Raw genomic sequence first — 27,777 nt, 5'->3', positions numbered from 1 at the left:
ATCTTTATTTTGTGAAAGTTTTTTGAGTTTTGATCCGTTTCATATTTCTGAACGCAGATATAAGTGTCGAATGTTTTGTTTAGATTTTCTATTTTCCTTTCAAGTTTTATTATATTCTGCAGTAATTCAATGCATACACTGAGTGTTAATTGTACATATAAATTGTAAACTTATATACCGATGATTTGAACTTGTAAGAACTTTTGAAAGAGTCCAATAATTCGTTCATTTTTAGTCCTAAACTAGAGTCACTTATGAACATCAAATTAAAATGATGGAAGAAGGTGAAATTAAACTGGAATTTGATAAATATGACCAGCCACAATGCCTGACGTGTCTTAGCATTGGTAGGAAGCTGATTCCTTTGGGAAAATATGCGGAAATGTATAAAAAAATCGCAACTGAAATTATACACTTTGTAAGTTTGTTTATCATATCTATTTGCATTTATACTTCACAGTAAGGGTAAACTTTAGTATATCTGAAAGCGCCGTGAAAAAAAATCTTTCAGGTCACCAGCCCGCCAGAGGATCTGCAAGTTTGCTGGGAGTGTCATGCAATACTGCAAAAGTTTGTGCAGTTTCAAAACAGAGTCGAAAGAGCGAACCAGATGATGCAGTTAGGACAGGTCAGTGCCGAACGAAACTACTCAAAATCATTGATATACTACTACTGTAGATTGAACATAAACACATGGAGAGTTGCCGATTCTATAATGTAGAATTATTTCTTTATCTATGGTAGTACTATATCATTTATGCGGTATTATGTTATTTTCAGAACATATTTGGATCTTTGTCAAGTTTGACCACAATAACATTGAATGATACACATCTACATGCTATTTATGTAGATAATCAAATTAACATACAGACAGACATTAATAAAGTAGAAAAAAACAATATTCCTATAGAAAACCAAAACATAAATGAGGATAGTTGTAGTGAAGAAAAATTTGATGAAGAAACAAATATAGATTACACGTCGGAATTACAAGAAGAAACAGGTACTAATATAGAGGAATTAAAACCGAAAATTGAAGAAATTGAAATGAAGAATGTTACGAAGACGGTCAGTCAAAACCGTTGGGCAATAAAAAGAGCTTTACAAAATAAAAAACGTAAATTTGAAATTATATCTAATATAGACGTAGAGGAGTTGTTTAGAAGAGTACAGATAAATCTAGAAGAATTACACAACTTTTTAAAGAAGAAAAGAAAACGGTTTCAATTAAAGAAGTACAAATGTGAATCTTGTGTAATAGGATTTAAAAACGAAAATGCCTTGATGAGACATAATAAAAATTGTCATACAAAGGTAAGGTTATAAGTTAAGGCAATTTGATATTTATTTTTATGTGGCAGTGGGTTGTCTTCTCAGAACAGAGTGCAGTCGTATCACACGCCGATGTGCCATCCCGCATCCAAGTTTTTTTTATACCTCTGGAAATGGTTGCCTGGAAGAAATAGCTTCAGAGCAATAAGGCCGCCTATATGTGCTGTTGCTAAATGTTTTATAAATCTTCTTATCATGTGGGTTGTGAGGTGGAATACCAACCTCATCAACCCTGGTGTCAAGGTTACTATTGAACCGACAAAGGCCCCTGATGACTCATGTAACGACTACATACTTACTACATGAGTTAACAGGCTATACAGGTTGTGAGAAGCTGCAGTAGTTTTGGGGGATCATGACCTCCATGCGACAGGTTTTGGGTCATGAGTGGCTACTGCAGTTTTATCTAATTCTCTACAGATTTTGCATTTTTTGGATTTTGGATTTTTTTTTTATTTTTTTTACACATTGCCTACATGCACACACACGCACACACACATCCATCTGCACTCCTAAGTACAGAAATAAAAATATACAACAATGATAAAAATATACATTAAGGAAAGACATAGATATGATACATACATATTTGGTATAATAAGTCACTAATTAAGTAAGTTAAGATAAGGAAGAGCCAAGCCTCCTAACACAGACTTTCCCATTTTAAAGGGGGGCTTGGGTCAACTAGCATTTAAAAGAAAATATTGTCTAAAACGAATAAAGATTTTTTTTTTTTTTTTTTTTTTGATGTTAGGAGTTGGTGACAACCCCCTCCCCCGTGACGTAAAAGCTGGATCAGCTTCTGAGCTTCTTACAACCTGTATAGTCGGTTCAATGTCCAGTCTCACCAACGTGCCTATGCTTGCAGGCGTGATCTTACGTATGTGTGACGTTTTAACAGGACACTGGCGACTACACCTGTGATGTTTGCTCGAGGCGTTACGCCGACAAGCGCCATCTAGTGTCGCATGTCAAGAAGCACTGTTACAAATATCTTTGCACAGTGTGCCAATACTATTGCCATAGTGAAAAATTGAGGAACAAACACGCAGAGCGACATAGGAAGGTGTTTCAGTGCTTTAAATGTGGACTGCGGTACTGGTGAGTGATAAATCTTAGGACGCCTAATAATATGATTATTTTTAATCTTATGGTCGCTAATTGCTGAGAATATGTCAGTGAATATCTCTCTCATAAAGTCAAGTTCCCCTTCAACTCATCTGCTCATAGTAACACAAACGGACGCTTACTGATTGCAGATATAACTCAAAGAAAAAAAAATCTTATGTATACAGGATGCTAGTGACATCGTAACGAAAACTTTGAGGGATGATTCAGACCATGACTCTGAGTTGATATCAAGTGGAATTTTCCGTCGCAAAAGTTTGGAACAGATAATAATTTAAAAAAATCATGAATCATTTGCCAATCCATCGTACCCGATGCGTCAAGGTCACGGGGTCGGCGATCGAAATCATGTAGTCTAATAGCAAATTGGTGGGGCGTAACCAGGATCTCGCGCGAGTCTACGTCATGTGTCATACACCGGACACTTCATACAAACAACCTCGTTTCACACGGACACTACACATTGACGTTATCGTACACGCGCATCTGTGTGTGCGACGTCTGACGCCCATACGATTGAAGACTAAAGTAAGACCGAGGGGGGTGAGGTAAACCTAGCTCAGTCGCTGGTGGGGAGCAGAGAGTTGCCGTTCTATACGTATTATTATTCCTTATTCTATGCTATAACGTGACGGAATTTCCTACGACAGTAACCGCCGCGAATTCTACAAACACTTCAAGGAATGGCACGAGAGGTTTATCTGCGATCACTGCGGTATATCGTTTATGATGAGGTATAGCATCAAGGACCATATAAGGTAGGTTTTAAAAACAAAATAAAGTAAGGCCAACCAGACGAGATAAAGAATGTAAACAAATTTTTAGGGGTTCAAAACATTTTTATTTGAATAAATTATCATAAAGTACGTGTTTTAATCGCTGTCGTCTGTACTAGACAAAGATGATTCGTCGGAAGAGTCCGAGTCAGCTGTATTTATGATAAAACTATCTATCAGCTTCGGTACCGACTGCTTTCCTGTACCACGAAACACACAACGACAGCTGTCGTTGACCAACTGAAGCCATAACTGCGCGAACGAGTGATAAGGACAGAGGTAATAATCTCTGGCTATCGCAATGTAACTCAGTAACGGTCCGCTGTTTACATTTTTTATCTCGTCTGGTTGGCCTTACTTTAGGTAAAAGTAGACGTTACCTCGAACTCGGTTGAGGAGCTCGGTGGCTCAGCGGTAAACGCGCTCGGTCTGCGATTGTTGAAGTTAAGCAACTTTTGCAAAGACCGGTCATAGGATGGGTGACCACAAAAAAAGTTCTCATCTCGAGCTCCTCCGTGCTTCGGAAGGCACGTTAAGCCGTTGGTCCCGGCTGCATTAGCAGTCGTTAATAACCACCAATCCGCACTGGGCCCGCGTGATGGTTCAAGGCCCGATCTCCCTATCCATCCACAGGGAAGGCCCGTGCCCCAGCAGTGGGGACGTTAATGGGCTGGTGATGATGAATGGTTAGTAAGGGACTTATACTATGTTAATAAGCACAAATTAAATTCACATGACAAACCTAGTGTGAGACATGGATGTCAATCCAATGCCTCACAATGGGACAGTCAATTCTGTCTGCGACCATGTTTAAGAGACTGCTGGAGCTGGTCCGGATCCGGTGCAGGAAAGGGGCAGTTTTTTTATTGTTTTTTTTTTTTAGAAAGCAACACTCCCCGTACGAGTGCAAGCAGTGTAACAGACAGTTCGCGCGCTACAACGGCCTGTGGCGGCACAACAAGACGGCGCACGCGCAGCTCGAGGCCGCGTACTGCGTCGAGTGTGACAAGTACTACGACAACGTGTACCGGTACCGCTGGCACCTGGCCAACAGCACGCGCCATACACCCAGGAGGGTGCACAGGTTGGTTCTCGTGGCTTGTGAGGTCAATGACAAAAAAAAAATAATAATAAAAAAGTTTATTTAGGTAAAACCTACGACACATATATACATTTACAACATTAAAATATACACACAGTATAGCAGTTGGCTTCTCGGCGGTACCACCCCGGAAAATTTCTTGTCCGTGGTGGTACCGCCGGCGGGTCAGCCCATCGGGTGAGACCCTGTTGAGGGAGCCTAGTGAGCGCAGTCGCTACTCCAGCCAGGCGGTACGTGTCTCGTCAGAGTAGGTGGCCGGCGAGCTTGACCCGAAGTTTCCAGGTCAGCTCGAGTCGGTGGGGTCAGTCCAGTGAGTCCGCCGGCAAGGTCGAAACCGTCACCAATGACGGTTGCCCTGGGTATCCTCGTATAACTACTCCAGCTCGCGAGGATACAGCTTCCAGTCCGGGGGGCGCGCGTGTACAATGACCCATGTATATGCAATCTTCTTATTGGAATCCAATAACAATGTCGATACCGCGTTCTAATTCAAATTCAAAAATATCTTTATTCAATAGGTAACATAGTTACACTTTGAATCGTCAATTTTACATAACGAACGTCTCATCCGCCTAAAACTACTGCAGCTTCTCACAACCTGTATAGCCGGGGAAAAGAAGCTGCAAGAAAAACCTCGGCACAGGGCCCTAGATGTTCTTTAAAAAAAGAAACAACATAAAATATTGGTATACAATTGAATAATTTAGCTGCCTAATATCAGTTCTCAGACAGTTAATCCTATGCATTCATATCTTCTAAATAATCACTAACTTTATAATAACCTTTTTTGTAAAGTTTTTGTTTGACTACTAACGCCATCTATTGGCGTGTCGCACGAACTATTTTACATAGTTGTGTTACAGCATTTATCTCTTGTTAACAGGTACCCCTGTTCAGGATGCGACAAGGTTTTCACAAAGAACATATACATGCGAGACCATTACAACTTGGTTCATTTGAAGCAATACAAACACAGGTGTGAGTCTTGCGATAAGAATTTCATCCGGAATGCTGATCTGATGAAACACAATAAAAGAATCCACGAAGGTATACTGCCGCCGCGGGATAAGATCTGCTACGTGTGCGGACGCGGGTTCACTGTGAGTCCGGCCAAGTGGTCATAGGTGTGCGTCAAGCCAGCGGCGTCAAAAAAAATGGGCACGAAAAAAATATTTTACCATACCAAAAATTAATACTCTTATTGAAAAAAATAGTACCTGTTGTAAAAAAAATAGTACCATCACGGTTCTGGTTTATAGCCATGTTTTATTGCACTTGCTCGCTTGACGGTGAGCGAAATTTGGCGAGAGTTAACGACAAGGTCTTTCGCTTTGATTAAAAACGCCAAAAATTAGTACCGAAATAGTACTCACCCCCTGCAAAATACTGAAATTAGTACTTGTACGGTTCCAAAGTTATAAAGGCAGTTCTTTGATCCCGCTGGCTTGACGTTTTGAAAATACCTATTATCTATCTATAATGTCAATAAACTCGTATGAAATAGTACTCCCTACCATCATAACTTTGATCCGATTCTCTTTGTAGAAATATGTTAAAAAATCATCTTTGACGCACACGGCCATAGTTGTAATTTTACTGGGTATTTCCGGTCAGTTATGTGCAGTGCTTAGTGGTGAAGGAAAACGTCGTGAGGAAACCCACATTCCCGAGCAATGCATTGTCAATTATTTTACTTTCGGACAATCAGGTGATCAGTCTGTAATGTCCTAACCAAACTAGGGATCACAAAGTGATTTTTGTGATATGTCCTCACCGGGATTCGAACCGCGGACCTCCGGATCGTGAGCCAAACGCTCAACCACTGGACTGCAGGGGCTGTTATAATTCAACCATGAACAGTGCATGCGTTTTGACATTTGCTTTCTGTTGTGATTTGAGACACTCATATTTGTCTTTTTTTCTCCCACAGACAAACAAGATCCTAGCCAACCACGTGCGCACGCATACAGGCGAGCGTCCATTTGCGTGTGCGCAGTGCCCCGCCAAGTTTGCACAGAGCGTCGCCTTAGCTGGGCATACCCGAGCGCTACACAGCAAACAGAAAGCCGATCCGACTGAATGAACAAAGATGTTATATGGAATGAGCTTACGATACCGGGATCAACGGCTTAACGTGCCTTCCGAAGCACGGATCGTCTTACTCTCGGACAATCAGGTGATCAGCCTGCAACGTCCTAAACAAACTAGGGATCACAAAGTGATTTTTGTGATATTTCCCCACCGGGATTCGGACCGCGGACCTCCGGATCGTAAGCCCGGACGTTGGTCTAACGGAAAGCTCGGCGAAGGATGGACCTCTGACTACCCCAATAGGGACATGGTCGTGTCCTTATGTATATGTTATTTCCAGTTGGGTCGAACATTATAATGGCGATACGGCTCACCAACTATCACGTTGGTCTAACAGAAAGCTCGGTGAGGTGTGGGTATGGGAAGATTCCCAAAGTGGACACATCACTGGTCAGAACTACTGGTTAGTCCATGGTATAAGAAGACCAGGTATGCTCAATCCTATGACAAGCCGCCATTGCTAACCCTTTGATGACGTAAGTGTTACCATTAAATTGGTATCTCCAACATTCCAAGGACGTAAATTTTATTATTGAAAATTAAGTGAATTACTGACTGTATTTAATTACTATTATTTTTCACATATACAAAAATCATCAAAACTTTATGTAAATCTTTTACTAAAAGTACAAAATTTCCAAAAATTGAACGTGGACAATTTATTTTTTACGAAATGGCAACACAGGGTCGGATGACGTGAGCTGGGCTAACCTTCAAATGTTAGCTGTCAGTTTTGAGCATACCTGCGGGCTTAGCATCGTAAGCGCGACTCTTTCACCTCGACATCCGTCACCCGTCACTCTCTCACAGTACTGCACAGAAAGAGACAGACGATCTCTGTCGCGGCGAGAAAGAGTCGCGTGCTTACGGTGCAGGGCCCGTTGGTCTTCTTATACTGTGGGTTAGTCAATTGTTTTATTGTTCAATAAACATATTGATACAATTATTTGTCTTTTCTTTATTCATGGAAGTATTCCTTCAGTTTACGATCCAACATAAAATAGGAAACTTAGGTGCTGATTCTAACCACCATCTACGTTTATTTTTAGTTATATCTGTCACTTTCTTATTCGAAGAAAAGATTTGAAAGAAATATATTTTTGGTTTTGATTTGATTTGAAGGACCTGTCTCTCGGCAATCGACAGGCGTACAATATATGGGACACACGTTAATTTTACGCAGAAATTTAAACAACCCTCTCAAAATTTTACATTGGCCAGTAACTGTTAAGTAAAAGAATTAAGTTAACAGCACTTGAAACTGGTTGCATATTAACGAGATGCCTGTTTGATTCCCCCGGGTTATACATTCACTCATTTTTAAACGCAGCTGTCAATCCGTCCCTTTTCGGCGGTTTCGAAAATGACAGATATTGAAAACCATAAATAAGTTGTGTATACCATAAATAAGAAAAAAGTTGAAGTTGGTTGAAGTATTTAAGTTTGTAAATGTGGCGTACTGGAATAGTCACAGGACGAACGAAATCCAAAAATCTATATTTTTCCTCTTTTATTTGATTAAAAATATTTATAATACATAATGTAATATCAGCCTTATGATTACATTTATACTATCATTAATGTAATGAATCATTAATGTATATCTCTCATATAATTAACTATTATTAGTCATTAGGTCGTGGCGGGTCACCAAAAGTTTTCATGGAGTTTTTTAGGCGCCATTTCCAATATGGCGGCTTGAGGTGACATAGTACTTTCCAGGCAACATTCCCAAAAAATAAATCTAGGTGGCGCTGTCCAACTCCTGCGTGATAGTGAGGGACTTTCCAGGCTTCGTTCACCAACAATAATATAGATGGCGTGGTACAGTTTTAACGTCATAATTACCTATTTTTTCATTACTCGGGTACATAATTATTCCAAAATACAATGTTTTTTTTTTTTCATTTTTGTGCCCAAACATGCGATTGGTCGACTGACCATAAGCAGTTTTGATGGCCAAAATACAATGTTATAGCAGAAGCATATTTATAACAATAATAATAATAATAGTTGTTACCTATATAGCTTCTCTTTATTTTGATCAGAATAATGATGGGTGGAAGATGTAATTGTGCTAGGCGGAATAAAAAAGGTTATCATTCATACCGTAAAACAAAAAAGATAAAAGATGCATACGTCTGTTATCCATGAAATTAGAAGGTTTAACCTGCCATGCCATGTCAGGGGCCTTTGGCGGATCAATAATAACCCTGACACCAGGGTTGATGAGGTTGGTACTCCACCTCACAACCCACACGATAAGAAAAGAAGGTTAAACGAAGAAAAATCTGTACAGCGCCATCTATATTGTCTTTGAGGAACGTAGCTTAGAAAGTTTAATTTAATTATCTAATATTTAAAAAAATATGTATAGGCTTATAATGGCCGAGGCATTAGAAAAAAAATGTTACATGATATTACGGAATGTGGACTGGAAAATACATCTTTCGGAAAGGACATGTCAAAATCTATAAAACCACCAATATTAGAACTCCCTGAAAACTTTTGGAGTAACCACCAAACGAGTGAACTATATTTCCAAGTTTAAAAAATATGCACGACAAATATTTAGGATTGCTATTATTCAGTATTGTATGTTAGGCACTAATATTTCATACAACAACACAATTTATTTACTTTTCCATAAATTATTATAGCTTGATTCATTTGCAGGCGCACCGGAACTTAAGGACCCACTTTCCAGGTTACGTTCCCCAAAAGAAATATAGGTGGCGCTGTAAAATTGCCTTCGTTTAAGCTTCTAATTTCATGGATAACAAACAAATTATAGCGAGTACAATAAACGCGCCACCTATTGGTGTTAATCGCGCGCCAAATAAGCGCACTGTCCGCCCGCCCGCTCGCCATAGTTTTTATTGTTAATTTTCTTATTTGTTTTTCACTGATTTATTTTACAATATTCTTTATATTTTATAATTTAACTTCTGGAGTAAATAACTAAACAGTGCAAAGTGTTTTTATTTGAAGGACGGCTATAAAATGTAACTTTTATCTTTGTTTTTCCCTTTCTATCTTTGTTTGACCCTTTCTATTAATTAAACCAGCGGGTTTAGCACCGTAAGCACGCGACTCCTTCTCGTCGTGACAGAGATCATCTGTTTCTTTCTGTGCAGTACTATGAGAGAGTGACGGGTGACGTATGTCGAGGGAAAGAGTCGCATGCTTACGGTGCTAAGCCCGCAAGGTACAATTACATTTACTATTCTGATCAAAATAAAGAGAATAAACCAAAAACAAAGATAAACGATCCACATGTCTGTTATCATTCGAAGTTTAAACGAAAAAAGAAACAACGCCATCTATCGTGTTTTTGGGGAACGCCGATCGGAAAGGCCCTTATTCGATAATTAATTGATTTTGATATTCTAAGTTTCACTGGATGCCTAGATAGGTTTAGATTCACAATCACAAAACACATGTCATATCAGAAAGTTTTAAATATAAATAAAATAAATTCTATGCTGCCAAATATTAAAATAAATGAGAGTCCATACATTCCTTTTTCTATTTACACTGAGATACAAGAAGTTCAGAAGGTAGATATAATATAATTATATTATAAGGCTTTTTTATTAGGGTTGAACCACATCTGACAGCACCTCATTTCCTATACTTCTATTCCATGCTATTACTCATGTTAGCGATTGCGTAAGTAGTATCTATTATTGTTTTTTTTTTCTTCTTGGTTTAAACTACAATCAGTCCTCTAGACTATAAGCAGTTTCGTTGAGTGGACAAGTGACGTGTCAGGAGCTACAACCAGTGTCACAGCCTCCCACTTTATACAACATGGCTTCTCATTATTGTTTTTGTTTATTCTATACTTCTGGTATCATGCAAATCTGCGTACTTTGAATATGATGTGTCTTGTCTATTTATATACTATCTTCTGTACTTATTACACCTCACCTGGGAGGTTAAAATGGCCACATTGAAGCAATTCATCTAAAAAGCAATATTGCTAACAAATGTCAAATAGCAATTTTGCTTTTAAGGATGAATTACTTCGATGTAGCCTCTTCAACCCACCTGCTATGCCTATTCAAAGCTAAGTTAGTACGAAACGGGTGGTAACATGTTGGTATAAACACATTGGTTCTCCATAACTTTCATATGTTGCATCTGTGGTGGAGGCATGACATTCTGCATCTGTTGGACCGGTGGCGGAGACTGCTCCGGCGGCTTCTTATTCTTCTTCTCACACTTTTTAAACTTAATACCGAGCTTATTCAACAATATTAACCGTAAAGATTCTTTACCACCCCGATAGTTCAGTTCGTGTTTCGCTGCCGCTAATATTTTACCTAACGTCGGAACTTCTTTTCGGATTGAGTACCCATTCACGATTCCCCTTAAAGCGCACAGTTGGAAATAATCGAGTTGTACTTTCGTTTTTCTTACTCTTTTCTTCTTGGGCCCGGTCATTCTTGTTTGTGTGGCTTCAGCGCGTAGACCGTCCCGTTTTATCCTTTTAATCGTGCTCTCCGACAACCCTGTGGCGGCGCACGCTCGTTTCACGACGTTTTCCACTGGGAAAGCATAGCCTCTGTTTTGTTTCTCACTTTCAAAGAACTTAATTACCTTAAATATAACTTCGCGCGCTTGTCCGTCTATCGCCTCTTTCTTTTTCTTATCTACTTTGGGTTTTTTATCGTCACTCGTGTGTTGTTGTTGGTGTTCTTGTTGTTGTTGTTGTTGATGAGCTTCTTGAGGGACATTGTTGACGACTTCTAACTCCATAGGCGCCAATTCTTGAGGCTGTTGTTGCATAGGCTGTAGGCTTATCTCGATTAAATGCTGCTGTGGCATCACCCCTACATCATGCAGTTCGTGCTGATGGTTCATCTTTACTTCGTGTGTCTGTGTCATAGTCATTTTCATTTCATGAGGATGGGAATTCATTTTCAATTCGTGGGGATGTAAATTCATTTTCACTTCAGGTCCGTGGGACATGTTCATTTTGATTTCGTGCGAGTGATTATTCATTTTCACGACTTCTTATGGAACACCGTTACGGTAAATTGCGTAGAACACGGAGATTTCATGTGTAAAATTATTTTTTTTGAGCTAAATCAGACAATAATAGGTATCAAGCAGTCGCCATTTATTTACACAATAGACATTGTAGAAATTGATACAAATAAAATGCAAAATTAATGCTACAATAACTTTGAAAGAAATGAAAGAGAATCTACGAATGTACCAAAATATTCTTCTTCTAAAAATGTAATGAAATTTATAAACTTGTGCCAAAAACGCAACACCAGCATTTAACCATAGACAAAGTAGAATGAAAAGTTCGGATACACGTCCTAATGACCCTCAAACATAATTAAAAAAAAGTGACTGTCAAGTCAATCAGCTGGTTAGAGAAAACAGGAGAAAACAATTACAAGTTTTATTAATTTATTACATTTTCTAAATGAAAGTAACTTGTAATCTCATACTACCAAAGGGAAATTAGAGCTGCATTGTCGATTATCATTACGAATCTAGTGTTTACTCCTTAAAATGGAGGACAATCCTGTAATTGAATTGAGGAAGTTGTGCTGCACTTGTTTAAGTACAGATCGGAAAGTAATACAACTTTGTAAGATACATAATGGTGTAAACAACTTATATTTACTCTTATCTTACGATGCAGAAGCTTATAAAGTAAGTATTGCAATTTGAGATGTTAAAAAAGTACTGTAAATGTTCTATGACGAATGGTAATGAGGACTTTCCAGGCTAAGTTATATTATTTTTTGAATATTATATTATGTTCTATATAGAACTGTAACTCCGTCCCGCACCTATCTGTATCAGGCGCTGACCTCACCCCCTGTGGGTCTTCAGTCTTAAATAGCATGGTGGCAATGGTAATACTATTAAAAGCCTTATAAAATAGATAACTTATAGTGTGTTAAATTTGGTTTTTCTTAATAATACCTAATTTTTTAAAATATTTTACTGACATCTTCCTTTTTTTTATTTAAAATGAGACTTCCTGTTTATTTTTATTATTTTAAGATTTATATGTAAAGATCCTGTATTGTTGATGTGCCTTTACAAAAAAAAAATTTCTAAAAATTGGTCTTTCCAGGAAGGTTTCTACAAGGACTCAGCAAGTTTGTACATTTGCTGGGAGTGTCGAGCCCATATGAGGCGTGTAGTGCTGTTCCGGCAGCAGGTTTGCACCGCTCAAAAACTGCTTTCTTGCATTGCTGAAGGACGGACTGATGTAATTATTCCTTATTCTTTGTTTTTTCCTTTTTTTAATTCTAATTTTTAATGAGGCTTTGAACACCCTGAGTGATCAGCCAGCCTCATCAAAAAGAAAAATAAAAAAATATATATTTTCAGACTAAAACCTTCAAGTCCCTATCGCACCTCACCCACGACCACAAGTCGTCATTTGACCACTCTATCGCGGCACTATCACCAGTTATAGACAACTTTATAGATTGCAATGCCGTGGAGGATATAAAGACAGAGATAGAAGACCCAGAGGATGTTCCGCTGTCTCAGCTTAATGGACATGGTGGGATAAATAACAGGTAATATAGATATTTTTTTTTGATGGTGATTTTGAATGTAGCTACGTAAACAAAGCTACCTACGTAAAAAGAATACTGCTGCTCAATCCCGCCAATCTCGACTTACATACTTACATATGTGCGTGTGTGCGTGATTGAGTGCGTGCATGCGTGATTGCGTGCGTGCGTGCGTAACTGCGTGCGTGATTGCATGCGTGCATGAGTGCATGCGTGATAGCGTGCGTACGATAAAAAAAGCGGTGTATATTTCTATTTTGTATAATACGTACCTATATTGGGACGTTGACGAGTCAATGAGAATGTTTTGTAAAATATTTCAGCTTTATGTCAGAAGAAGATTTATCAAAAAAAGACTTCGAAACCGAAGAGACACCGTTATCGGAATTAACCGACAACTTTACCGATGAAGACTACACTCCTAAAGAAATAATCACAAATAAGAAACCTAAAAGATTAAAAAAGAAAGGAAAGATAAAAAAGAAAACAAGTAAGAAAGGAAAAGATGTAGGAACAAGTGAAGATCTGGTAGAGGACTCGAGTAGTTTGGGTGTAGTGAAATGTGAACCGTGTGCGGAAGTATTTAGAAGTTCAATCGAATTGGAGGAACATAACATAGCAATACATAGTGAGGTATATATGACGTTACTACATATTTTTTTAAAGAACGTCTAGGGCCCTGTGCCGAGGTTTTTCTTGCAGCTTCTTTTCCCCGGCTATACAGGTTGTGAGAAGCTGCAGTAGTTTTAGGCGGATGAGACGTTCGTTATGTAAAAATTGACGATTCAAAGTGTAACTATGTTACCTACTGAATAAAGATATTTTTGAATTTGAATTTGACTAATAATATTATGCCGTAATTGCTTGCTGTGGTCCGGTTCTCAATCGGGGAGCGTTGGTTCGAACCCCGGAACCGGATTTAATCACCACCATCATTAGCCCATTCACGTCCCCACTGCTGGGGCACGGGCCTTCCCTATGGATGGATAGGGAGATCGGGCCTTAAACCACCACGCGGGCGCGGGATTGGTGGTTATTAACGACTACTAATGCAGCCGGGACCAACGGCTTAACGTGCCTTCCGAAGCACGGAGGAGCTCGAGATGAAAACTTATATTTTGTGGTCACCCATCCTATGACCGGCCTTTGCGAAAGTTGCTTAACTTCAACAATCGCAGACCGAGCGCGTTTACCGCTGCGCCACTGAGCTCCTCGGATTTAACCAATGAGTTATTAATTTATCTTAAGTACAGTTTTCACTAACACATTTGGTGAGGTGTGGGTACTTATACATTGTTTTAAGTTTACGCGATTATTATTGTAGCGGACCCAACTAGTTGGCCACCTAGTTCCGCCCACATGCAACAGATGGCGTCACATTCAATAATGCAGTCTTCAAGCGGTCGTGAAACGCGATATCGAAGTTTACACAGCAAGACGCATATATACAACTTCCAACATAACACCGTTGGATCGTCGATCCCTAGTCACACTACCAACTTGTGGCTAGCGGGGTACTATGCTCTGTTCGGTACCCCGAAAACATCCTTTGGCGGCAGCACACCCTCGCCGCTAAAATTATCATAAATAAAACACATAATGGTGCTAATTCCTGTAAATACCATCTAATTTTATTTTAAGTTATATCTGTCATTTTCTTATCCGCCGAAAAGGAAAGGGACGGGTAATCGACAAGCATAAAATTTATGGAACACACGTCAATTTTAAGCACAAATCTAAACCAACCGTCTAAAAATTTAACATCCGTCAATAACCCGACACAGTTAAGTAGACAGCACGTCAAACGGATTGCATACCAGCGACGTACCTTTTGATTCGCCCGGGTTATTCATTCATTTACTCATTCTTCCTAAAATTAAGAGTTGTGAATCATCCGTCCCTTTCCTTTTCGACGGATATGAAAATGACGGATATAACTTAAAATTAAATTAGGCGGTGTCTGCAGGAATCGGGGCCAATAACGGGTTCTTACCGTGTTGTTGTCTTGCTTATTCGTTACAGAGTCAAAGAAGGACAACAGCGGTCAACCCGGGGTCGAAACCCCGTCGCAACCCCACCATGATGGACAAACCGACACCATACGGTTATCAATGTATGGAGTGTGCCAAGTATTTCGAGTGAGTATATCTATTTGACGTGCAAAATTTTACACCTTTTTTTGCAATAAAATAGGCTCGCGTTTGGCTTCAATCTCACCTGATGGTAAGTAACGATGAGGTCTAGGTTGGATCGCGTTTACCTAACAAATGCCTATTCAATATAGCCTTGAAGACTCCCAGATTACTTATAAAGAGTTGGAAAAACGAGACGGCAGAGAATTCCAATCCTTTGCTCTTCGCATAAAAAAGAAAGAGACAAAATGAGTACACTCCTAGCATTTGTAGTTGCTGAGATTTCGTGATAATAATGAGTGAGGCAGTCAGTGACTATTCGCTTTACTAACACCCTGTATTTTATATACACTGAGGGGATGATTCAGACCATGATTCTGAGTTGATATCAAGTAGAATTTCGTGTCGGGCCATACAATATTATAAATTGTTTTCCGTTCCATACTTTCGCGACCCGGCCCCAGGGGGAACAGAGTCATCTTCTCTGCCCTCCACTGGGGCAATTCCTGTTCGGCGCGTCCTTGCCGCGGGGGTGGGCGCCTCTTACTTCAGTAGGCCGGAGTGAGATGGTGGCTGAGTTCGAATAGGGACCCAGACCTACGGGGTATAACGTAGAACCCTTGCCCAGGGATACGGGTGAAGACCTCAACGGCTGCAGAGGCGGAGATGGGAGCCATCGGTACGGCAATGCAGGACGGAAGGGGCATGTCACAGGGACTGTAACCTGGAACCTGACAGAGGGCAGCAGTAACTGTCAGTACTATTCAGAGGCAGAGGACAGGAGTCCTAGTATGGCTTTGTAATAGACTACTCTGGGCGCCATCCCACTCGCGTCAGACAGAGTACTGCGGGGCGGAAGGCAAGAGGGAAACCACTGCCCTATTTTTCCCTAAAAAGTAGCATGGAGAGTATTCGGAAAATGCTACACCGACAAGAGCGTGGCTCTTAAATTGATGATGATGACTTTCGCGACGGAAAATTCATGGTTTGAATAATCCATCAAAATTTTCGTTACGATGTCACTAACATCCTGTATAGTCTATGGTTATGGGAGGCTTTTCGGCGGGAGACGGGAACGGGACAGTCGCTTTCTTCATTGAGTAATCTAAATAATTAATACGAAGTGGTGTTTTGTGGTTAATGATCGCATTAAGTTAGTCGGAAGACATTCGCGGGTGTTATTATATTGGAGTATTCAATAAACAAAGTGTATCTGCCTATTTTCGCTTCGTGCCGGGAAGCCGCTTCATAACTCAAAAGTTTATGCGGACTTTTGAGTTAATTCGTTTGGGGTTCGGAGTAGGAGTCTACTCCGAAGGTGGGGGCTTAGGTTTCATCATCATCACCTTTCATCATTTCATTAATCATCAAGAAAAAAATACGTAAGACATGGCTGTATGGGCATAGTTCCCTTTGCCTTACCCTTCGGGGAAAAACAAAACAAAAAAAAAAAAAGTCTATGGTTATGTTTTAACGGTATAAAATGCTTACCAGCAATAAAAACCAGCGCTGGAAGCACGTCCAGCGCGTGCACCGCGAGGGTTACCGCTGCCACTCCTGCGGGAAGCGCTTCGCCTTCAAAAACAACCTTACACGCCATGAGCAGTAAGTCCTTCTTCTTCTTCTATCGTGTGGGTTGTGAGGTGAATTACCAACCTCATCAACCCTGGTGTCAGGGTTACTATTGAGCCGCCAAAGGCCCCTGACATGACTCATATAACGACTACGTACTTATATCAGTAAGTAGTAACCGGGACCAACGGCTTAACGTGCCTTCCGAAGCACGGATCGTCTTACTTTCGGACAATCAGGTGATCAGCCTGTAACGTCCTAACCAAACTAGGGACCACAAAGTAATTTTTGTGATATGTCCCCACCGGGAATCGAACCCAGGACCTCCGGATCGTGAGCCCAACGCTCAACCACTGGACCACAGAGGCCGTTAGTAAGTAAGTCCTGAGTCCTCACTACATACATACAGTCATGAGCAATATAATGTACCCACTTTAGGACTCTGTCGCACTAACATATTTGACATTTAGTTTGACTTACAGTTCAATTTGTCAAAAAAGTTAATGTGACATGGTACCAAAGTGTATACATATTAATGCTCGTGACCGTACATGAACTCACACCAGTAAGGTATGCAGAGACTATGGAATCCCATTCGCTTCGATCCTGACACACTTCTCTTGCTTCCTCCACATTCGTCAATCGTTTCGTACACGCACGCCTTTGTATGGTCACGAGCATTAATATGTATACACTTTGATACCATGTCACATTATTTTTTTTGACAAATTGTACTGTAAGTCTCACTAAATGTCAAATATGTTAGTGCGACAGAGTTCTAAAGTGGGTACATTATATTGCTCATGACTGTACCGGGTAAGAGCCTTCAGCGCTCCCCAGTAGTTAATGCCATCTGCGGCAAATCTACAATAAGTCAAAAAAAGAAAATACACGCACCCCGCCAAAGGCCCCTGACATGGCTCATGTAACGACTATTTACTTAGTAACCGGGACAACGGCTTAACATGCCTTCCGAAGCACGGAACATCTTACCCTGACACCAGGGTTGATTAGGTTGGTAATTCACCTCACAACCCACACGATAGAAGAAGAAACTCGCACGCCAGTTCAGAGTAGATCGTACTGAACCTTTCTAAAGGCATCTCCAATTTGGTCAATTTACGTTCTTCTAGGTCTTCCTGTGCCAGACAAATATAAAATAATGCTACGTACAGAACGACAACTCCCCGCTCCCCACCAGCGGCTGAGCTAGGTTTACCTCACCCCCTCGGTCTTACTTTAGTCTCCAATATTCTTCTTCTATCGTGTGGGTTATGAAGTGGATTACCAACCCCATCAACCCTGGTGTCAGGGTTACTATTGAGCCGCCAAAGGCCCCTGACATGGCTCATGTAACGACTACATACTTACATCACTAAGTAGTAACCGAGACAATAGCTTAACGTGCCTTTCGCAGCACGTATCACCTTACTCTCGGACAATCTCAATCAGCCTGTAATGTCCTAACCAAACTAGGGATCACAAAGTGATTTTAGTGATATGTACCCACCGGGATTCGAACCCGGAGCCTCCGGATCGTGAGAGCAACGCTCAACCACTGGACCACAGAGGCCGTTACTGCTTTATTAGATGAATTGCTTCGATGTGGCTTTTTTAACCTTCTTGATATTAACCCGTTAAGGTTTAACCAGTGTTTGATTTGCAGACTCCACGCGGGCCCGCCGCCACGGGAGGAGTGTCCAGTCTGCCACAAGATGATCCGCACGGATCTCGTCAAAGTACACGCGCGTATACACACGGCACGAGAGAGGTACAACTCATACGTAGATATAATAACGGGTTCTTACCTTAAACTTATGGATCTACCTACTCCACTCCAATCTCATCAGTCATCCCGTGATCATGGCACTTGCAACAGTGTCGAAATATCGGGAGTCTCATATCCCCATTTAAACGCGGTAAGAACCCGTTATTGGCCCCGATTCCTGCAAACACCGCCTAATTTTATTTTAAGTTATATCCGTCATTTTCATATCCGTCGAAAAGGAAAGGGACGGATGATTCACAGCTCTTAATTTTAGGAAGAATGAGTAAATGAATGTGTCGGGTTATTGACTGATGTAAAATTTTTAGACGGTTGGTTTAGATTTGTGCTTAAAATTGACGTGTGTTCCATAAATTTTATGCTTGTCAATTACCCGTCCCTTTCCTTTTCGGCGGATAAGAAAATGACAGATATAACTTAAAATAAAATTAGATGGTATTTACAGGAATTAGCACCATTATGTGTTTTAATTATGATAATAACCGCGTAAACTTAAAACAATGTACATACGTAGATATATACCAACACGTACATATATAAATATCGAAACACACACACACACACACACACACACACACGCGCGCGCGCGCAGAGACAAAGATTCAATAAGTTCTCGAAATCGCTTCTCGAATGGTTACTGCAAAAGCTGTTCTATTCTCTGGACGATTTCTTTATGAATACTACAAATGTTTAATCGGCGAGGGTAGCCTATTCAATGCATGGTTTAACCGAATGACGAATAATACCGAACTAAGATCGGTTGATATCGATAATGCCTGTCAATTATTATTATTTGATCGAGGTGGTTCAAGCCTGAGAAGTCCTTACCAAAGGTCAGTCTCACAAAGTGATTTCGGCAATGTCCCCACCGGGAATCCAACCCGGACCTCCAGATCGCGAGCCTAACGCTCTAACCACTAGACCATGGAGGCTGTTTGACCACGATATTCGTATAATTATGATCCAGGTATTCGTGCTGTATATGCGACAAAAGCTTCGTGAGCCGCGCCTCGTATCAGCATCACCTCAAGTACACACAAGCACACGCCGCAATCGACATACTCAAGTAAGTTCCTCATTGAAACTTTCCAGGCTACGTTCCTGAAAAATTATATAGCAGGCCCTGTAAAGATTTATCTTCGTGCAACTTTCAAATTTAATGGGTAATCTGTGTTTTTGGGTATAAATGATGATCCTTTTTATTGCACTTACACTATCAGAATAAGTATTCCCTGTTAATTCCCATGTTTGTTTCCGCTCACCGGGCGGACCTACTATACGTAGTTCCGCCCACATGCAACAGATGGCGTTGACAGACGGCCTGAAACGCTTTAACGAAGTTTGCCTGCCCCGGTAGGAAACAGGCGTGATGTTATGTAATAATGATTTGGGGGCCAGTGTGTGCTACCACCAAAGGATGTTTTCGGTGTACCGAATAGAGCATAGTACCCCGCTAGCCACAAGTTGGTAGTGTGATTAGGGATCGACGATCCAACGGTGTTACGTTGGAAGTTGTATATATGCGTCACGCTGTGTAAACTTCAATACAATACAATACAAATACACTTTATTGCACCAAAATAAAATGAAATAATTACAAACAGTCTTTTAATTAAGTACATGGCAAATGGCGGCCTTATCGCTTAAAGCGATTTCTTCCAGACAACCATAAGGTGAGGAAAAACGTAAAAAAAATTTGAAAGATTGCGGGTACAAACTTAAACCAAACTACTTCAATATCGCGTTTCAGGACTGCATTATTGAATGGTGGCGCCATCTGTTGCACGTGGGCGGAACTAGCTGGTCAACTAGTTAGGTCCGCCAAATGTTAAATCATCATCATCTTCTCCCTAGGGTTATCCTGTTTCTCACAGAGTCAGCTTACCTGACATGAAGATTTGACAAGTCCGGTTTTTTACAGAAGCGACTGCCTGTCTGACCTTCCAACCCGCGAAGGGAAAACCAGCTCAATATATCACATACCTCCTACATTTTTTTCTCGGGAATGTGGGTTTCCTCACGATGTTTTCCATCACCGCTGACCACGTGATAATCATTTATAATCCAAACATGAATTCTAATTAGTTCAGGCTCATGCTTGGTTTCGACCTCAAGCGTTTTTCCAACTGGGTTGCCATGACGAGAGAGAGAGAGAGAGAGAGAGAGAGAGAAGTATGTTTAAGGTGCAGGTGACAGAGAAAGAAATAGTATCTGTTCGTAATGCCTACTTTATTAGCGCGCGTTGCCCTTGACCCGTGCGACTATTCACCTGTGCATAGCTGAAGTTGTAGGTACGTTATTATTTATTGATGTTGTACATTGATAAATTTTAATAATTAGTAACTTTTATTTATTTATTTTACTTTTATTTTTTTTATTTAATTAAACTTTATTATTTATTTTATTTAATTAAACTTTTTTATTTAACTTTTATTTTTTTATTTATTTTACAGCCTCCGTGGTCTAGTAACAGCCTCCGTGGTCTAGTGGTTAGAGCGTTAGGCTCACGATCTGGAGGTCCGGGTTCGATTCCCGATGGGGACATTGTCGAAATCACTTTGTGAGACTGTCCTTTGTTTGGCAAGGACTTTTCAGGCTTGAATCACCTGATTGTCCGAAAAAGTAAGATGATTCCGTGCTTCGGAGGGCACGTTAAGCCGTTGGTCCCGGCTATTAGCCGTAAAAATACCTCCACCAACCCGCATTGGAGCAGCGTGGTGGAGTATGCTCCATACCCCCTCCGGTTGATTGAGGGGAGGCCTGTGCCCAGTAGTGGGACGTATATAGGCAGTTTATGTATTTATTTTAAATGTGGGTTCTATGCAGCTTAAAACACAATAAGGGACTGAAAAAAAAAACTATTTTTTTTATGAATTTTGCGACAGGAAATTCCACTTGATATCAACTCAGAATCATGGTCTGAATCATATCTCAGTATTCGTTACGATGTCATCCTGTATATCTGTCCTTTTTCTCAGGGTTGCTTCTATGCTGTTCTGGAAGCAAATAAAAAACATAGAAAACGTTCAGCTGCTTGTCTTCCCGGGCATGTCGTAAAAACCGACAGAGGGATTGTGTCATCTAACATGATGGACTAATGTTATGGGCGATAGGCTGATCCCTTATCACCATAAGGTTCATCATATCCAGCTTACGACATCGTATCAACAGTGGCTGCAAGTTGTCTTTGATTACTTGTGGCTCTGCCCACCCCATTAGGGATTACGGGCGTGAGTTTATGTATGTATGTATGTATGTTCCTCCAGGTACAAATGCAGTATGTGTGACAAGGGCTACCGGTCACGCGGCGAACTGCGCGATCACGAGAATTACCAGCACAAGGGGGAGACGCAGCACAAGTGCCCCATATGTGGGAAGGTGAGTCATTGGCCCCGATTCCTGCAGACACCTAATTTTATTTAAAGTTATACTCGTCATTTTCTTATCCGCCGAAAAGGAAAGTGACGGATGATTGACAACTCTTAATTTTAAAATTAATGAATAACCCGGGCGAATAAAATATGCATCTCGCTGGGATGTAATCCGTTTGACGTGCGCTGTCAACTTAACTCTGTCGGGTTGTTGGCGGATGTAACATTTTTAGACGGTTGTTTTAGATTTATGCTTGACGTATGTTATGATAGAAAGTGACAGATATAACTTAAAATAAAATTAGATGGTGTTTACAGGAATTAGCACCATTATATTATTAAAATTATACATATTTATAGTCTATTCTATTTGAATCCTTATTTGGTCCAGCCAGGACAGACACCCATTGCCTAATTATAGGACACTCATACCTGTCACCAATACCCCTCAGGATGCCGTTGTGGCAAGACCTCACTCTGCTCAGTAAAGAGGCTACTTTCTTCCTTCTGATAGCGTAGAATTATTAGATATTAATAATTCCACTGTGGATGTGTTGCAGGGTCTAGCCACACGTCGCTGCATAACTAGGCACGTGAGGCGAGCCCACGATGGCATTAAGGAGAGCGCTCGAGACAAGATCTGCCAACAATGCGGGAAGGCTTTCAGGGTATGTCAACATTAATAGTCTGGCCTCGAGGGGCACATTAACCACATGAGCCATGTCAGGGGCCTTTGGCGGCTCAATAGTAACCCTGACACCAGGGTTGATGGGGTTGGTACTCCACACAACCCGCACGATAGAAGAAGCGAGGGACAGCACCGCCAAAGGATGTTTTCGTGGTAGCGAACAGAGCATAGTCAGAAAATTCTACTTGTTATCAACTCAGAATCATGGTCTCAGTCAACCCTCAAAGTTTTCGTTTCGACGTCACTAACACCCTGGGTAATAAAGCACTAATTTGGCGGACCCAACTAGTTGGCTAGCTAGTTCCGCCTACATGCAACAGATGGCGCCACCATTCAATAATGCAGTTCTGAAACGCGCTATCGAAGTTTACACAGCTTGATGATTCTGAGTTGATATCAAGTGGAATTTCTCGTCACAAAAGTGTAGAACTGAACTGTGCGCATTGTCCGAAAAAGTGATATGATTCCGTGCACGTTAAGCCGTTGGTCCCGGCTGCATTAGCAGTCGTTAATAACCACCAATCCGCACTGGGCCCGCGTGGTGGTTTAAGGCCCGATCTCCCTATCCATCCGTAGGGAAGGCCCGTGCCCCAGCAGTGGGGACTTTAATGGGCTGGTGATGATGCTAGAGAGATGATGTTTTTTTAATGTTTTTTTTTCAACTCTTCAGGACAAGAAAGGCCTCCGCGAACACGAGTGGATCCATACCGGGGAGCGCCCTCTGTCGTGCTCAGAGTGCGGCTGCTCGTTCCGACAGAGCGCCTCGCTCTATACGCATCGTAAACGCGTCCACCACATACACACGCCCAAGAAGCTAGTTACAAACATCTCGCAATAAAAAAAAATATTGTTTTAAGTTTACGCAGTTATTGGTGCTAATTCCTGTAAACACCATCTAATTTTATTTTAAGTTATATCTGTCATTTTCTTATCCGCCGAAAAGGAAAGGGACGGGTAATCGACAAGCATAAAATTTATGGAACACACGTCAATTTTAAGCACAAATCTAAACCAACCGTCTAAAAATTTTACATCCGTCACTAACCCGATACAGTTAAGTAGACAGCACGTCAAACGGATTGCATACCAGAGACGTATCTTTTGATTCGGCCGGGTTATTCATTCATTTACTCATTCTTCCTAAAATTAAGAGCTGTGAATCATCCGTCCCTTTCCTTTTCGAAGGATATGAAAATGATGGATATAACTTAAAATAAAATTAGGCGCTGTGTCTGCAGGAATCGGGGCCATTATCATAATTAAAACACATAATAACGAGTTCTTACCGCGTTTAAAGTAGGGATATGAGACCCCCGATATATCGACACTGTTGCAAGTCATGCATCATTTTTTTTTGACGTGACTTATTGTAGATTTGCCGCAGATGGCATTAACTACTTGGCCGGACAAATGGGGAGCGCTGCAGGCTCTCACCCGGTACAACGTTTAAGACAACAGGCCTGAGAGTGCCCAGTTGGGCGCGAACCTCGGCTCAGGGCGTCGTCTGAGAGGAAAAATATTTGAAATCCCGTGATCATGGCACTTGCAACAGTGTCGAAACATCGGGAGTCTCATATCCCTGCTTTAAACGCGGTAAGAACCCGTTATTATGTGTTTTAATTATAAAAAATATTGATTAAACTATTTTTTTTTGAAGGCAAGTGTTGGCAACCCCAACAAAACAATGTTTATTGTTACTTTGAATAAATAAAACAAAAAAACTATGATGAAACTGTAAATTTATTACTTCCTGTTATCAGATAAATAAGATTCGTTTAAATCCGAACTTCACACATACACACAGTTGTACCTATTGCAAGTACGGTCACGAGCATTAATAATTATGTATACACTTTGGTACCATGTCACATTAACTTTTTTGACAATTTGAACTGTAAGTTGTCCTCACTAAATGTCAAATATGTTAGTGCGACAGAGTCCTAAATTGGGTACATTATATTGCTCATGACTGTACAGGCAGTGCTTTAAAATCGTTAATCTCCTAATGGTGCTAATTCCTGCAGACGCCATCTAATTTGATTTTAAGTTATACCTGTCATATTCTTATCCGCCGAAAAGGAAAGGGACGGGTGATTGACAGCTCTTAAGGTGATTCGTTTTCCATACAAAAGTTGATGCAGTGCTACAGGAAAACGGATAGAGGAATATTGTTATAAAACCGATAAATAGTAATATTTTGGTGTATTATTTTCGCAAACTAACAAAAATTTAGGGTCCGAATACGAGAAGTACCATATTTCAGACCCTCAATTTTGATCAATTCTACATTTGTAGTGGTGCAGATTACAGTGTATTTGCTGAGCGTGTAGAGGTGTCAATGTTAGTTTGTGTGCGTGATAGTTTTTTTTTTCTAAAGGCTTTGACTACTTGACAAGTGTAATAGAATGTCAGTGACAATTTATAAAGAGATTTTGTATGAAGAGAATAAATATAAATAAAAAACTAAAAATACTACAATCTGAGAAAAGGAATATTGGAAAAATATTTTTGTAATAACGTATCTTATTTAAACATTTTTAAATAATGGGTAAATACCGTGTTTTAAAAGAGGACATATATTATAATAAAAAATCAATACATAAAATGAAATGGCTGTATGGGCATAGTTCCCTTTGCCTTACCCTTCGGGGAAAACCAAATCAAAAAAGAAGTTGTTGCATTTGCCGGCCTAAATAGTAGTCATTTATAATTAATTGCTTTTCCATCCAACATACAGATTTATTTATATTCTCTTTGCCGCGGACTTTTTGGTGGGACCGGGAACGGGAAGGTTGCTTTCTTCATTGAATAATCTAAATAATCAATACGAAGTGGTGTTTTGTGGTTAATGATCACATTAGTCGGAAAACATTCCCGATAGTATTATTAAATCGGAATCTTCAATAAACAAAGTGTACCTATCTATTTTCGCTTTGCGCCAACAAGCCGCTTACTTCGTTTGGGGTTCGGAGTAGGAGTCTGCTCCGAGGGTGGGGGCTTAGGTTTCATCATTTCATTAATCATCATCAAGAAAAAAAAACACAAGACATGGCTGTATGTTCATAGTTCCCTTTGCCTTGCCCTTTGGGAAAAAAAATAAGAAAAATTTTGAAATTCTTATGTATAATAAACAAACATCACAGACATCATGACAGATCTAAAACTAAATAAAATCTTTTTTCTATTTTCTATTTGACTTATTTATGAATTTTAATCAAGAAAACGTGATAATAAGTTCGACAGCAACCAGTTCAGGTCCCCGAAACAGCCCATTTCAGGCCGCGTATATATGGAAAATACTACTTCAATACGTCCCAGCCTCGTCTTTTTTTAACGTCCTCGTTATAAAAAGACGTCCTAACCTGAACTAACTAACCTAACAATAAACACCACGCGTAAATATATGTCCAGAAATGCGCTGTGAGTCGTCTGGACTGGGCGCGAAAACAACATAGAATTCGATTAGGTGCTAAGTGTCCCGCATGCTATCACCAGCTGTCACTGACATACGTATGAAGTCCCGCGGATTTTATTGGAACTAAATGACAAGTCATAATAATTATATGCGGATACTGCGACATCAGCGCCGTGCTTGCGGGACGTCCTGAAGCGCTATTACATCTTTCAAACGCGATGCGACAAAGTTTGAACCTACGCAATTTAGGAAAAATCTACCTTATTATTACTGTACTGTGATCGTTATTTGTAAAATCATACAATACATATACACAATTTTTTATACACAATATAATTATTATGACATATTGTGGACTTTTCGGTATACCTACAAAAAAGGAACAATTCAACCATACGTTGTTTTGTTATATCTCAATGGGCTCAGGCAGCGTTTTCGCCGAAAGCTCCAAGTCGGCTATATTTGTAACGATAATTATGTTTGACATTCATCATCATTTTTGAACCATTTTATACAAAAAAAATACTTGTATAAATTATAAACCCTAAAGCACGCCCATGAATCACTCTACTCATTGGTGAAAACCGTATGAAAATCCGTTCAGTAGTTTTTTAGTTAGCCGCTTGTTCACTGATGCGATTAATGCCTGTTAGAATTTTACAAAATAAAAAATACGGAAATTACGGAAGGTACTTTAGTGCAAAGTAAATTATTGTATACTTAATTATAATATTATTGGTAAAAGTGATACTTTTTGAAAATTCCGTAACAAATAGACGGGTTCGCCAAATTCAATTGTAAAAAAAAATACAAAAAGTAAAAACAATTAAAACATGCAGTTGGGTTTGAACCGTGAACCTTAAGAATGGCGGCTACTGCTTTACCAAATGCGCCATTTAGAAGTTAGAAGTAGACTTCAAATTATGCAGCTAACCTAGTTCGCATGTGTGTGTGACAGCTTCGTGTTTGTACACAAATTGAAATGACACCAACTTTTGATGCAATATTTCAATATGATATCTTCAGTAAATACTTCAAAATTGTAGCTTAACTTAAAGATAATGTATGTAAGATTTCGCCACCTAACATTTCACTGGGTCAGTACTCAACACTAAACGAATAAATGGAAAAAAATACGAAAACTGCAGAAGTAACGCCATCTACTGACGCAGCGTTACCTAGCTGACTGAAACACATCACCTTAATTTTAAAAAGAACAAGTAAATGAGTGAATAACCCAGGCGAATCAAAAAGGTATCTCGCTGGTATGCAAACCATTTGACGTGAGCTGTCAACATAATTCTGTTGGGTTATCGACCAGTGTAAAAAAAATTAGACGGTTGTTTTAGATTTGTGTTTAATATTGACGTGTGTTTATAAATTTTACGCCTGTCGATTACCCGTCCCTTTCCTTTTCGGTGGATAAGAAAATGACAGGTATAACTTAAAATAAAATTAGATGGTGTTTACAGGAAGTAGCACCAGTATTATTTAACTTTACCAATAGCTATTAAGTTGTTGGGAACAATAAATAAAAAAAAATACATTTCAGTTTCTTGTCATACTTATGTGACGACAGCTGACATCGTATATTATTATTTATCTATTAATATCAGTCAATACACATCAAACAATCAAAAAAAACAGGTATGTTCAATTCTTTGATGTTACCATGACGTAAATTGTATACTGGGTGTTAGTCACATCGTAACGAATACTGAGGGGGTTGATTCAGACCATGACTCTGAGTTAAAATCAAGTGGAATTTTCCGTCGCAAAATTCATGATTTTTTTTTTAGTTTTTTTAAATTATTTTCAATT

The 27,777-nt window shown here is 39.9% G+C and overlaps 4 protein-coding genes and 1 long non-coding RNA gene across 8 annotated transcripts in view; 2 read left to right on the top strand and 3 right to left on the bottom strand.

Moving 5' to 3' along the window:
- The window catches only part of LOC126379492 (zinc finger protein 846-like), a 138,310-nt gene extending 122,117 nt beyond the window's left edge, over positions 1-16,193 (bottom strand). The window contains exon 1 of the mRNA XM_050028261.1: positions 16,179-16,193. The gene's annotated coding sequence lies outside the window, so the exon portion shown is untranslated. The remainder of the gene's footprint in view (positions 1-16,178) is intronic.
- Positions 70-7,345, top strand: LOC126379453 (gastrula zinc finger protein XlCGF26.1-like). Of its 2 annotated transcripts, none has more exons than XM_050028210.1 (8): positions 70-418; positions 512-628; positions 781-1,317; positions 2,237-2,436; positions 3,114-3,221; positions 4,123-4,323; positions 5,225-5,441; positions 6,272-7,345. In XM_050028210.1, exons 1-8 carry the CDS (start codon positions 272-274, stop codon positions 6,422-6,424), a joined length of 1,680 nt encoding a protein of 559 aa, XP_049884167.1. In that variant the 5' UTR covers positions 70-271; the 3' UTR covers positions 6,425-7,345. The 2 variants fall into 2 exon arrangements, with proteins under 2 accessions (XP_049884167.1, XP_049884168.1); XM_050028211.1 differs by having other exon boundaries at positions 293-418; positions 489-628.
- Positions 7,930-11,560, bottom strand: LOC126379562 (uncharacterized). Its single transcript, XM_050028364.1, has one exon. The coding sequence runs from the start codon at positions 11,440-11,442 to the stop codon at positions 10,510-10,512; it is 933 nt and encodes a 310-aa protein (XP_049884321.1). The 5' UTR covers positions 11,443-11,560; the 3' UTR covers positions 7,930-10,509.
- Positions 11,834-27,777, top strand: part of LOC126379468 (zinc finger protein 70-like) — a 102,448-nt gene continuing 86,504 nt past the window's right edge. Inside the window, exons 1-11 of one of the 3 annotated variants that reach the window (XR_007568342.1) lie at positions 11,834-12,111; positions 12,542-12,679; positions 12,802-12,995; positions 13,316-13,625; positions 15,015-15,130; positions 16,619-16,729; positions 18,363-18,467; positions 19,450-19,548; positions 21,749-21,860; positions 22,414-22,521; positions 23,212-23,495. Coding sequence is in view for 2 of the 3 variants with exons in the window: in XM_050028228.1 (XP_049884185.1) it covers positions 11,968-12,111; positions 12,542-12,679; positions 12,802-12,995; positions 13,316-13,625; positions 15,015-15,130; positions 16,619-16,729; positions 18,363-18,467; positions 19,450-19,548; positions 21,749-21,860; positions 22,414-22,521; positions 23,212-23,379 (1,605 nt within the window). In the remaining variant the exon portion in view is untranslated. Of the gene's footprint in view, positions 12,112-12,541; positions 12,680-12,801; positions 12,996-13,315; positions 13,626-15,014; positions 15,131-16,618; positions 16,730-18,362; positions 18,468-19,449; positions 19,549-21,748; positions 21,861-22,413; positions 22,522-23,211; positions 24,272-27,777 lie in introns of those variants that run through there. The other 2 variants (XM_050028228.1, XM_050028229.1) reach the window with 2 other exon arrangements.
- On the bottom strand, positions 24,264-27,487 carry LOC126379643 (uncharacterized). Its single transcript, XR_007568356.1, has 2 exons — positions 27,157-27,487; positions 24,264-24,644 (listed from the first exon to the last, which is right to left on the bottom strand). It is a non-coding gene; the product is annotated as an uncharacterized LOC126379643 (long non-coding RNA).

This window comes from Pectinophora gossypiella, chromosome 29 (assembly GCF_024362695.1).
Source record: "Pectinophora gossypiella chromosome 29, ilPecGoss1.1, whole genome shotgun sequence".
Taxonomy (NCBI): Eukaryota; Metazoa; Arthropoda; class Insecta; order Lepidoptera; family Gelechiidae; genus Pectinophora; species Pectinophora gossypiella.
Note: the sequence above shows the minus strand (reverse complement) of the source record. Positions and strands in the feature narration are given on the sequence as shown.